The sequence below is a fragment of the Plectropomus leopardus genome, chromosome 7, assembly GCF_008729295.1.
Source record: "Plectropomus leopardus isolate mb chromosome 7, YSFRI_Pleo_2.0, whole genome shotgun sequence".
In the NCBI taxonomy this organism is placed as follows: domain Eukaryota; kingdom Metazoa; phylum Chordata; class Actinopteri; order Perciformes; family Serranidae; genus Plectropomus; species Plectropomus leopardus.
Window position 1 is genome coordinate 18492622 of NC_056469.1, and position 13544 is coordinate 18506165.

Consider the following 13544-nt stretch of genomic DNA (forward strand, 5'->3'; position numbering starts at 1 on the left):
AATGAGCCTTTAGGTAAACAAGTTACATGGCACACACAGGGCCAGATCAGCTTTTGAAGTGGACGAGGCTCAGGAAAGAAATGGGTGGGGGAAGAACAGAAGGCTGCCTTCAGAGGAAATGAGAACAGTGGGCTCTTTCAGCACCATTTCATCCTCTCCCTCCCTTTTTGTCACATATAGTAACAGCACAAAAGGTGCTTCAGTATATAAATACACCAATGCAGAAAGTTAGAACTGCTGTTTTGTTTTTATCATTTTCCCCCGAACAATCATTCCTTTCCGAATTAAATTCCCCCTGAAAACTTACCACCCATGACAAAAATAAACCACTTCCTTTCAGTGGAGACCCATTTAGGGTTTCGATAACGGGGAACAGGTTTGTGTAACAAAAGCGAGTTTGCAGCCATTCCCCATCGGAGAGGAATGTGATGTGCAGAAGGACGGGCCAGGCCTGTGCTGTCTGTAGAGCCTGGATCCAAGCTTTGAAGCTGTTAGTGTGTTTCAACAGCTAACCACTTTCAGATGGAACTGTGGCGTTTTATGAGCTGAGTAATAGCGATACCTACATATGTGCAGGCTTGGGGTCCCAAAGAGGGGGAGGCTCAGCTCAGAGCAGAGGAGAAAGATGCCTAACTCCTCAGGGGGCTGGGTTTGGGTGTGTTTGATAAATCTTGTACTGTGGCATTCTGTATATGAAACTGGAGGACAGGAAGATGGATGTTATGTAAAGTGTGTTCACCTATGAGCACACTTCTGCTATAAAGTACACATTTTTTCCTCCGATGTTCTTGAAATGAACCTAAGGTATTGACTCCTTGTTTGGAAAAAACACTCGGACTCATGGCAATGCTCCCAAATCTCACGAGGGACACCTGGAGTGAAAATTATAAGGCTAACTACCTTGCAGAATGCTTGAGCTACAACCAGGCCCAAAACATTTTTTTCCTTGCCCAATAGTTTTTTCTTGCCTCACTTGTGCCCAGTGTTTTTCAAACATAAAAGACTCGAGCTCTATTCAAACATAATTTCAGCATCCCACATGATGTGTTCAAGGACCGCTGGAAATTATGGAAAATCTAACAATAATTTCTGTTTTTACAGCTTCTGGCTGTAATAAATAGTGTTATTATGGCAATTTTTAAAGTAAACATGTCTTTCAAAAATTTAAGAGAAAAAAACTGCCCCAAATTTAAAAGAAAATAAAAATCACCAACAGCAATTTAAGGGAAAAATGTAGAAAAAGGTTTTCTGTAAAAAATTGCCAAAATTACACAAATAAAAAAATCTCCATTAAAAAAAACATGCAATCTTAACACCTTTTCTTTAAAAAAGGAAGAATCGCACATTTATTAAAAATAAAATGCCATAAATTAAAAAGAAAAAAATAAAATTGTCAACAATCTTTGTTTCCTATAAAAATCATAAAAAAATAAATAAGAAAGGCCAACACTTTTTTTTTTTTTAAAAAAGAGCACCTTTTGGAAAATTGCAGTGAAATAAAAACAAAATACAGCCATTTAAGGTTGTATGCCCTTCTCCTAAAGCCAAGGGACTTAAAAGTTTTTTAACCTTCTTCAACCCTCGTGGGCATACACGAATGGAGAGATGGTACGTAGAGAGAAAGCAAAATACTTTCGAGATGAACTCACTTGAAAAAACAACCAAAACATTGTCACATGTCGACACATATTAAAGCTACGTTATGTTGTCAGCTACAGAAAATAAATTCATCATTATGTTATATCAATGTAATTTAATTTATTACACACAATGAATATCCAGGTTTTTTTCAGGATTGACTTTTCCAGGCCTGGAAAACTTGATTATAAAATTCCATAATTTTTCCAGGTTTTCCATGACCATGGGAAACCTGTACAACTATATGTAAGGAATACTTAAAACAGCACATCATCACAGCAATGAACAACAATGCCAGCATCTCTAAGTGCCCTCTGTCGACTAAGCTTTTTTTTTTTAAGCATACAGGAAGCCAGTGTTTGTGGTGTGTGGTGTTTCACTCTCCAGCCTCAAACCTAGCAGGGCGTCAAGTTCAGGAATGTGGAGCAAGAACAAAGTTCCGAAGCATTCAGGGGTGACTGAAGGCTCTTCACGCAAAAATAACAACACAGAAACTGAATGTAAAGGGCCAAAAGGAGATGCAGGTAACATCACAACACTAGGAGTGTTGATGAAAGCGAATAAATTTTACACACATTTTAGAGATTTCTTTCTACATATAGCAAAATTTTGGTTCTTTAGTGTAGATTGAGGTGCTGTATAGCACCGCTGCCACACAAAAAAACTTTTAAGCTTCTGTTTGGATCTTTAGAGCTTCTCTACTGGTTCTTTTCCCCGTAAACTAAACTAAGATGAAGAAGCTGTACAGAATCTTTTAAGCCCGTGTATTGTTCTTTTAAGTGATTTGTCAGCTTTGTTCAGTTTTGTTTACTAGGAAAATAAAACACAATATTAAAATAGCCTACAAAAAGAGAATGGCCTAAAACAGTCTTGCCCCCATCTGCATGGGAATATTCCAGGTTTGAAAAGGTGTGATATTCTCAATAGGCAAGGCAAGGCAAATTTATTTGTATAGCACATTTCAGACCCAAAGGCAACCTAAAGTGCTTTACAGATTAGTCAAGTCAAAATCCATTGTAGCCCAATCACAAAGCATGGCCCAAAGGGCTGTACAAATAGTAATTTAAATATCCCTCTGCCCTTGGACCCTCACAGCAGATAAGGAAAAATGGTAAAATCACTCATGTTATAAAGTAAAACTGCCATTTAGAATGATTTTGATTACTCCATGGTATATCAGTTAATATGATATCCAATGATTCTTTATGGCACTATTTGACCAAGGTGCTGTGTAGCGCCTTTATAAGATGGGTAGGCCAATGTATAAGTGTGGTTCCCACATAAAAACATCAACGGGATTTTTCCACTGGATTTTGGAATATAACAGAAACTAAGCTCTGTAGCAAACAAATGTTTATGATACTTACACGTTTTGTTCAGCAAAATAATCTTGACATGTGAACGCCACTTTTATGATTATTGAAGCCTTGATGTGATCACCTGAGGTAAAAGCAAATGTTAAGCTATATATGAACTACAGCACGGTTGGACAACTTCAACATCGCCACCACAATGAGGCTATAAAGCCGTGTTCACCGTGATGATGCTCTGTAGTCTCATGTAGACATTTGTTAGCAACCAGCTATTTTTAAGACACAAAAAAGCTTCATAATTCATGAGGGAGATAATTACTGACAGATCTTGTGTCAAAAAACAAGAGTCTCTTAAGTTTGTGTTAACCAGAGACCTTATTTCAGGAATAAAAAAACAAAAAAAAAAAAACATTAAAAAACCCATTGTCTTCAAGATGAGGGGATTCATTTCTGCATTTTAGGACTCATTCCTGGAGCACTCATGATTACGGGCCAAAAAACTACTTTTGGGTACTGTTTTGTTTAGAGTTAATGTATTTGTTTTCTTCTCACACAAACAACTAAAGTATAGGTATTCATGGCAAAGATTTGTGTTCTAAGCCATTCATGCCTATGAGCGTACTGTGCTGCACACTATTTGTTTTCCTCCTGAGCTTGCATTGTGGAATATATGTCAGGTCAGCATCTGACCTTAGTGGAGACAATCTCAAGTTTCCTCTGGCTGAATTTGTAGGATAACAAACTCGTGTCCAAAAGAGGAATCCCCTGTCCCCTTTCAACAAACAAGCAAAACCTCTCCCTCCCTTTCAATCTGCAAATATTTAAAGCAACTAAATATTGAGCAAACAGATCTGCAACGCCTCTTCTGATAATGTATAGGCTGCACGTTGAAGCTTTCTGTGTCCTTACTGAGCTGAAGATTTAATTTAAACAATGTAATCAATTAACAATGGCTATAATGACAGCATATAATAACACCACCAACAACCATAACTGAAAAAATATGATATTCCCCTGGCTGCTCTAAGGCTTGCAAAATGAAGTCCACTTGGAAAAGAGCAAAAGCTTTCTAAGCGGGAACAGGGGTTTATGTGGAAACATACCTTACACACTAAAATGTAATAACCTTTGAGTCTCCCGGTGTTTTACTTGGCTGGGAGAAGTATAAGATCAAACACAGACTTGGATCCAGCAGCCTTTGCCAAAAATGTCAGCGCTAAGCACTGGGCTCCAGCTTCAGGTATTTTCTTTCCCCTGGCAGAGAGTGAGAGCAAAGACACAGACCAGTGTTAACCCTAGGCGGGGCTGCCCCAAACAGCCACCAGCGCACTAACCATGAAGGGGAAGCGAGGTCTCTGTGCTGTCATCACTGACCACGCACGTCTAGGTCATGTCGTGTCACTGAAAACCCGCAATGGGCTCCACTTGGGAAGTTGAGGTATTCACATATAATTGCCTGCTCGACGACTTGCTGCAATCTGGTCCTGTAAAGCTACACTGATCTCTCTGAAGTACTCAATCAGATATCTCATAAATATCATGAAAGGCAGTGACAAGAAGCGACTTCAAAGCCACGATGATGGGACTGAGCTCGCTCTAAAGGCGACAGAGCTTCATTCCATATGTCTGCAGATAAGAGCTCCACTAATGAAGGAAGCGACTGTCATTTCTCATGTCTAAATATATACTATTCTCTTTTAAGCCATAGGAAAAATTAACATAATATTTATGCATCATATATACACCATATGGATAAAATGCTGATGTGTGTTATATTTATTTTAGCTATTTCTATAAAAACCCTTGGCAAAAAATAGGCATTTATATGCTATTTTACAGGCTTATATTATTGACTGCTACCACTCTGTACAGTAAACATGATGCTGTAGCCAGGAGACAGTTAGCTTAGCGTAGCACAAAGACTTGAAACAAGGAGAGAGGGCTAACCTGACTCAAAAAAATCTGTGTACAAACACCTCTTAAGTGCACCAATTAACACATCTCTTTTTTCAGGGACTATTTCTTTGGACGGAAGCAGTGCCTTCCTACACAAACAAGATCTAATGTGTTAATTAATGACCTTCACATGGTGGAGCGTGTTGTTTCCTGTACTGGTGACACATGAAATTCGATCGAGGAAGTCCAGTTTAAATAGCAGGTAATCTTATATGCCAACACTGCAGACTGTATAAATGATGGACGTAGCTATCTTGACATCACTTACTGGTTCATGGTTTGTCATTTTAAAGTCTGAAGTTCAACATTTGGGCCATAGCCATCTTGTTTTTTTGGAGTCAGAATTGGCCATAGTTGAAAAGAGAGGTTGGAGCTGTGGAGCGAGGGGTGGATCTGACCATCGGCCTCTGATCTGAGTCACCCACTGCTGCAATGCCTGGTAGAAAGCCTGTCACTCATGTGGACCCCTCTGAGATTTGCGCAACGGGTGAGTTATTAAAAAATTAACCTCCTGTACTGGTGTCATGAATGTTATCATTAGCCACAGAAACCAAAACCGTGTTTTGTATCAGGCTGTAAACATGCATATTTCTGCTGTAAAGTTGGGCATTTTAACACGGGTGTCAATAGGTATTTACTCTGTTTTAAAGCCAGCCTCAAGTGGCCATTAGAGAAACTGCAGTTACGGCACTTCCGCACTGGCTTCATTTTTCAGCCTTGGAGGTTACCAAGGCCATAACACCACACAATGGTTTATAATACTCTAATGGAGGTTTTACACATCTGGCAGCAACTATATTATGATTTGACAATTGCAAGCTTAACGGTGGAAATACATTGTCCGAAGCAAGAAAACAGGAATGTAATCTTGCATGTATTAAGCTGGTCTATGCAGGGTTTGCCACACTATTGTGCATTGCATCAAACGTTAAGCCAAGTTTGACATTTTTGCCAGACAACCCTTTTTTTTTTTTGCTGGGGCCCATTGTTTTGGCAACACAACCAGACTAGATCCATTCAAATGAATGAAAGAGTTGTGTTTTTCAGACTGTCAATCTGAATATGTTCTTAAGATGCTTTCAGACGGTGGCAACCACTCACTGTCTGAAAGCACTTCTAGTACTCATAGGAAGTTTGTAGATTTTGAAGGTTTTTGGACAGAGTCAGGCTAGTTGTTCCAATATGCTAAGCCACTGGCTGGAGCACCATATTTGTCTGTAATGATGTGATAGTTGTATCGATCTTCAAATCTAATCTACTTCTCAGCATGTGGCGTAAATAAAATTAACACCTGGATAAAATGGGTAACAGGGCTAAAGACTTAAGGATCTCTGCATGGCAATTTGGAGCTTTCACATCAGGGACCTGGGCCCAAATCTGAGAGCACATGACCCCAGTATCCAGTTGTTGATTAGTGTGAACACTCCTTATATTTCCCCGGCACAGTAAGACGATCAGTGCCCAAGACAATGACACGCATTGATACGCATCAGGTGTGAACACCAACTATTCCACTACAAGTGTTTAACTGGTTAACTGGCCGACACTAGATATAAAAAAATCCAGATTGTGTTATATTAAATTGCTGTGAGCTGTAAATTCCACTCTTTGAAGCAGAGGAGAGAAAATAAAGTTATCTTGGAGCCTTGCAATGCAGAGTGTCTCTTCCTCTGTGCCGCTGCATCACGTCCACTGCAGCCTCTACCAAAGAGTAGTGTAACAGTCAAGAGCACTCACTCTGCAGGAAAGTCTGGGGACCACAATGTCAAATGAATCTATCTCAGTCAACTGAGGGTTCTCCAACTGAAGATTCAAATCTCTGACATTAAGGTGCTGCCCTAGGTAAAATGCACCACTAAAACACAATAGAAGCCAAAATGTTATGATACTTAAGGTGGCCCAGGGATTTACCCTAATCAGGGTGAAAATTTAGTTTGGACCCACAAATCAAAGGTGTTGGAGGGTTACGAGGGACCCACAGCTAAATTTTTCCCAGACGCCTCCTGGTAGATAAATTCAGCCCTGGTTTGTGCTAAAGGATTGTGAACCAATGTGTGATGACTCAGATTCCTCCTGATGGCCAGAGAGAGAAGCCTTCCTCCCTTCATGAGTGCAGGTCACAGGGGAATTAGGGTGAAAGTGAGCAAACTGCTTCAAAGTACTTCAGGCCGTATAAATATCCTCAGAAAAATAAACATTTAATCTGCCTGCAGTGTTTCTAATGTCTTTCTCCATTAGGCACAGGCCACACAAACCACACTCTGCCTCTCACTCAGTCATTCCCTCACAAACACACTGACAGAGAGCGGGAGAGGGACTCGACCTCTGACTCACAGGTGAAGCCATGTGGTGATGCGCACTTAATGAAAGAGTGCCTCAAACAAGCATCTCGCACTTGTGACGAGTGTTGGAGCCAGCCAGGTGATGATGTTTACACTGACAGAGAGATGAGTGTTTGTTCTGGACAAATGGCAACCAACACAGAAAGAGAGAGGGAGCGGCGTGATTTGGTAAGGTGAGATCAATGGTCAGCTCCTGCCTCCCCCAAACAATGCAGAGGACGAAGCGGATGAGGCTCTCCATTACTCCCCTTCCCCCACTACTTTTAAAATCCCTCAAATATCTCCCCCATGAAAAAAACACCTTTAAACCCCCCCAATTCCTCCTTCTCCTCCTCCTCCGCTTTTCCTCTTCTCCACCACCCTCTTCCACCCCCATCCCACCACAGCCCCTCTCCCTGCTCCAGGATTTTGCTGTACAAACCAGGAACAGATGTCTGCCGGGGCCGTGCTGAAAGACCCCGCTGTTCTGGATGCCAGCCACATGCTTTTCATTCAGAGATGAAGGCTCACAGCTAGCCTTCTTGTGAAGCCAATTTCCAAAAAAAAAGAAGGGGTGGAAAAAAACAAACTCTCCAAATGCCTTCAAGTCCCTTCAAAAGCAGTACATATATGAGCACACCTTTTTGTCTCCTCTCTGCCATGTAGGCTATTGCTCCCTGGTAGTGCTGCATCAGGGACAGGCTTTTTTTGTAATTTCTGTTCATAAGATAAGTGGAAGGGAGAAGTCATGAGATGTTGCTGACAGGAATATTTCTTGAAAGAAGACTTCAGGAGCTGCGCTTTTATATCCTTTGCAAACAAATTTTAAAAAAATAAAAGAAATGACTTCAGTTTTAAACTGAAAAACAAAATGTCATTTAGGGCCACAGCCTTAAGATTACACAGATATCCCAGCCTGAGATCCAAATCAAATACTGCAAACTCCAAATGAACATGGTGACTAGAAGATATCCCCAAATGCCCAGCGGCAAAAAATGTCCAAACATAACATCCATTTTTGAGCAGCATTGCCAAATGAGGATTTTTATATATGGGAAAAGTCTTATTCACAGATTCCAAATGAATGTTAAAAAAACATTAGCTTACAATTAGTTGAGTGAGCTTCTTGGGAACTCTGCTCTTAAACTAAATTTATTATTGAGAGGTGAGTGCTGTGTAACTCTCGGCAAGTCAAAATAAATTTGCGTCTGGGTGCTTTTGGCACGTCGTCGCATCCAACCAAATCCCTAACCGAGCCTTTTTAACTTCAAGTGTGATATTATTAACCTTTCAAAGTGGAATAATAAAGGTCTTTGTTGTGGAATTTAAAATGTTGACACACTCCCTCTTCACAGGCCAAGTCTGTGGGAAGCTTTGAGACAAAAGATGGTGCTGAAAGGCTGAATTAGCCTGTCATTATTTGGGCATCCAAGCATGTCTGTTTGAAGCTCCAAAATGAAGCACTGTGGTTGTGTGTATGTGTGTGTGTGAGGGTCTGGACTGTTGATGTGTTGATGTTTCCAAAGGTGAAACACAGTGAACCTTCACAGAGCTCTTCCACTAATGAACGCAGGTTTGGATAAGTACAGGGTAAGGAGTTTTTCTGCATTTTACATATTCAATAACCACAGACTAGACTCATTTCTTGAGGGTGGGGTGGGAGATTATACATCGGGCTGCCACTTTGATCTCACCTGCAATATTTCTATATTACACCAGGTGCTTGGACGAGTTAGACTTGTTTTGAGCACCTGCAAAAAAGTGTCAAACTCCTGATGACTATAGCCGGGATGAGCCAAGTCATCCTGCTGAATCACACTCTCTTTTCCTCTAGTACCACTCTTTAAGGAGCCTATAGAGTTACACACTGACGGCAACATGCCAGCTGTGATCTTGAATCAGCAGCAATATCAATATTTAAACAGGTCTTTCATCTTTTGTTATTTCTTGCTAAGGTGCAGCAAAGCATTCACATTTTGTTGAAAAGACACTGCTTTACTGAGGAGATTTGTCAGTTTACACAAATTGATGTTAGCGCTTGTTTGTTGTTTTTTTCTCCTGGTTGTACTCCATCCCTCTCAGCCCATCCCCCAGGACAGGGCAGGGGGATAGAGGGGTGAGGGTTCGGAGGCTCCACTGATATCAGAGCCCTTTTATAACTCCCAGCTCTACGCTTTGAAGTTGCAGCCAGACAGCTCAGGAATCCTACTCCCCCATTTGACAATGAGGAGGGGGATGGTCAGAGCTAAACAGTGTGTTTGGCCAATCTCCTGCACAAAATCATAAGTGATTTTAACTGTTCATCAACCAACAAGCTAGAGAGCTATATGTTAAAACACCCCAGAGGAGAAAAAATATGGCTAAAATACATCTAAAAACTTCAAATCCACCTTTAAAAAAACCAGGAATAATTACTGACATGTTTTATTTGACTTGGACTTGTTTAATCACAGTCTAAACCTCCGGACATTTGAGAAGTCATAATCCAATAATTACATCTGGAAATGTGACAATGTAATCCGATCTTGGTGAAGAATTAATTAACAGTATGTGGGATCAAAAGAGGAAGTGGCGTTATCGTCTTACAGCAGAGATAAATTCTAACTGTCACTCTGTTGGATGGGAATCTACACAGCATGAGAAACCCCTGGAGTCATCATCCATCTTAACATTAATGCAAGCATGAGCTCATTTTAAACAGCATGAACAGAGCTGTCACTGTATATGAGCAGGCGGTCAGATTTTGCCTCTCCTATACAACACTGAGCATATATGCAACGTAACAGCATTGTATCAGTTATATTTGTGATGCTGGATTATTTGGTATTTGATAATTTGATACTTTGCATCAGGGCTGCAAATATTTAATATTTTACAGATAAAAGATAATATGTGCATAATTTCACATTCATCAATCATAAGTGTAGATTTTGGGGGGACTCAGGGGACATGCCCCCCTCAATATCTAGAGCATGTGCAGTTGTCGATGAAAGAAAACCAATGCCCTTGTAACTCTATAAAATATCACAAAAAAATGAAAAAAAAAAACCCAATACAAAGTAATACTATTTCCCAAAGCCCAAAGTGATATCCTCAAAATGATTGTTTTGTCCAATCAACAGCTCAAAAAAACAAAGACATGTGACATGAAACAAAGACATCCTCACAACTGAGAGGCTGAAACCAGAATCTTTCTGTTTGAAAAAATAACTTAAACTTATTTGCAAAGTATTTAATGAATTTCCTGTTAATTCAATAATAAATTAACCTACTAACTGTTTCAGCTCCACTTCGCATCGTGCTTTGGGTTGTGTTACACCCAGTACTGGAAAAAAACTTGTATAGCACAATGGTTCTCAACTGGTGGGTCGTGGTTCAAAAATGGCTCGCAGGTCCACTCTAAATGGACCTCAAGTGACTCAAGAACATGTCAAATTTTTAAAAAAAAACCAAAAACACACACACACAATTAATTTTGATGTGCAGTGAAGTGCCAAATTCTGTTTATTCCTGCACTATGTTTTATTTCTTTGTGATTTAGGCCAACAAAATTATGTGGTAACTTATGATGTGCGGACCTTAATCAATGACTAAGGAGTAATCTGAACCCTGTGAGTGGAGCAGTTTGGTATACAACATACAGCTAGAATGATATGGCCCAAAAAAGCGCATTACAGGAGTAAATGAAAGTCATTTTTTGTGATATTTTCTGGCTCGAAAAAGCATTTCTTGCTATTCACTTAGCAATATTTTACCATCAATACTCATCAGGATCAGTATGTCACTGATGCAACTGCATTTTCCACCTCCTCTTAACCAATCCTAATTTAGCCTCAAAGCAAAGAAAGCAGAAAGAGTAATAGGCTGGTTGGCTAAATGCTGATAGTTATCCAGTTCTGGTCTGTGAGTGAGCCTCTAATGAAACCAACTAATGACTCAAAATAAATCAGGGGCCTGACTTTGATAGAAGCGAGGGTGGGACCGACCTACTAATAAGTGCCAAGCTCATGCCTTTGGTGGTTTTCCTTGAGGGGAGTGTGAACTCTGCCTCCTCTGAAGCAGAGTAAAGTTCTCTTTTAATTTGCCATGAGTGGGCGGTTTATAGCCCTGATATAATCCATAACTCTTTCACTATTACAGCCACCCACCTCACAGATTGTCAGTACCTCTGTGTGAACCTATCACAGCTTTCTGTCCGTGAGCTTGGGACTCTTGTACCCCTCAAAAACGACACACTAATTGAAGTGATGTAATGTTATGCCACAGAGGGCTTCCCACTGGGAGCCGCACTAGAATGGGAGGCATTGAGGAAAAAGACACAGCCCTGAGTCACGATGCCAGCAGCCACAAGAGCAAGCGTTATATCCCTCAGTCTGAGAAACGAATACCTTTCCATCCAGGCTGTGTGTCTCTCTCGGTGTGTGTGTGTCTGTGTGTGTGTGTGTGTGTGTGTGTGTGTGTGCGCGCGTGTGTGCTGGATTGCCAAGCCGCTTCACTCACGGGGCTCATGGCTGTCATAACCCATCCAGTGATGCTGGCAGGGGAATAACCGCTGCAGTGCTGTGCCGGAGCCAGACATGACAGAAAGAACAACAACCTACAACTTTGCAAAGACACCAGCGTGTCTTCACACATACTTATGAATACAGTTTGCCTTCCCCTCAAGTCAAGATGTTCTCAGCTCATCTTTCAAGAAGAGGGAATGTAACAGCTTCAATGCATACAACTTTGAAGTCACTGACAGGCTCATCTCATCAGCAAACACACACTCACACACATCTGGCACACTGTTTTTTTCTTATAATGAATTTAGTTCATTTAAAGCTGAACATGACTTAATACATGCAGCTTGACAACAGTGAGTTCAATTATGTGTAAAAACATAATAACAGTCAACATTTTACATTTTTTAGAATGAATAGGATTAAAGAATCCTCTCTGCCAAAATAAATCAGAGAGCAACTTTGATTTTTATTGCATGCTTTTCTCTCTTGGAGATACTGTGCTTAAACTTGTTTCCACGTAATAGAGGAAGACTTGATGGCATTTAAGTGTTTTCATTTCATTTTAATGACATAGAAATAAAGCGAAAATGAATGCCTTTTACCTGCATGTTCTTCAGCTTGTGATCCGTCGCGCTGTACCTTTCACATTCCTCCATCCCTCTCCGGAGGAAGGCGTTTACAACAAAACTGTCCCCTGAGACATGTAGAAAACACACCGATCAGCAGGTACACATCTCAAACTCAACCTTCTTCACCACATTATTAACATTTATTAATCCTAATATATATATATATATATACACATAAAAAAGGCTCACCTTCAGGGTTTTCTCTGCGCTTACACGCTTCAGATCATAAGAGACAGGGATGCAAAACAGACAATCGTTAGTTTTTATAAACTGCAATCAAAATATTTCAACATTTTCTTTCCCGGTGCTGAAAAACTTCAACATTTATTACCATGTTTTGACTGAAGTTTCCCCATTTCTTAAGTCCCTCTTCCCCGGATCAATAAAGGTACTCCAATATCGGACAACGCAGTCACTGATTCAGCATGGTCACATTGTGTTTGTTCTGCAAGAAGAAAACTCCAACTTCATCCAAAAGCAGGTTATAGAGTCGCGTGTTCATTGAAGCATCGGTTGTCCGCGTGCAGAAACGAGATAAATGTGTAAGTAGGGGTCTGTGGGGGAGACAGGGCAACACGCTGTCTGTCTCCAGACTCCCCTTCAGTCCAACTGAATGTGGAAGCGCTTTGAACAGCAGCGATCACGGAGCGTTTTCTGTTTCTGTCAACGCACACACAGCAGGTACGGCACTTCCGGTTACTGCCTTTTCAAAACACATGTCAAGATTGATGACAAAGTTGAAACCAGCGTTATCAACTAGCAAAACCTTTATGCAGTGTGGCAAGTAATGTGTCAGATATTAATGACATTTTTAAAAAGGGTAGTTCCAAATGAAATAGTTTGACTTAAGCAGACATAGATGTTAGATCACCGTCCATTCAATCATAAATCTACTTACCATAATGAAGAATCTCTATTTTCTTCATGTCACCAGGGTTGCTTCAGTCATTTTATGATGCTTAATCTGAGTCAGATAGCTGTGTTTAATAACTGATCACTCACCAGACCTACACAAGTGTCTAAAATGACAAATACCTGACACATTTTTGCAGATAGGTCAAAGTTAAGTCTTAGTATTGTTTAGGGCATTATAGTGGGAAAAAGACTGATCAACATAGTGCAAGGTTTTTGTTGTTGTTTTCATATAATGTAGCATAACTGTATCAAAAATGATAATTTCAC

At 40.3% G+C, this 13544-nt stretch overlaps 1 protein-coding gene across 2 annotated transcripts in view; it reads right to left on the minus strand.

Moving 5' to 3' along the window:
- The window catches only part of nkd2b (NKD inhibitor of WNT signaling pathway 2b), a 32317-nt gene extending 19351 nt beyond the window's left edge, over nucleotides 1-12966 (minus strand). For both annotated transcript variants that reach the window (XM_042490286.1, XM_042490285.1), the window contains exons 1-3: nucleotides 12694-12966; nucleotides 12552-12578; nucleotides 12336-12427 (exon numbers count right to left, since the gene is read on the minus strand). In XM_042490286.1, coding sequence (XP_042346220.1) covers nucleotides 12336-12427; nucleotides 12552-12578; nucleotides 12694-12718 — 144 coding nt within the window. In that variant the 5' untranslated portion in view covers nucleotides 12719-12966. The remainder of the gene's footprint in view (nucleotides 1-12335; nucleotides 12428-12551; nucleotides 12579-12693) is intronic.
- Nucleotides 12967-13544: the final 578 nt, after the last annotated feature.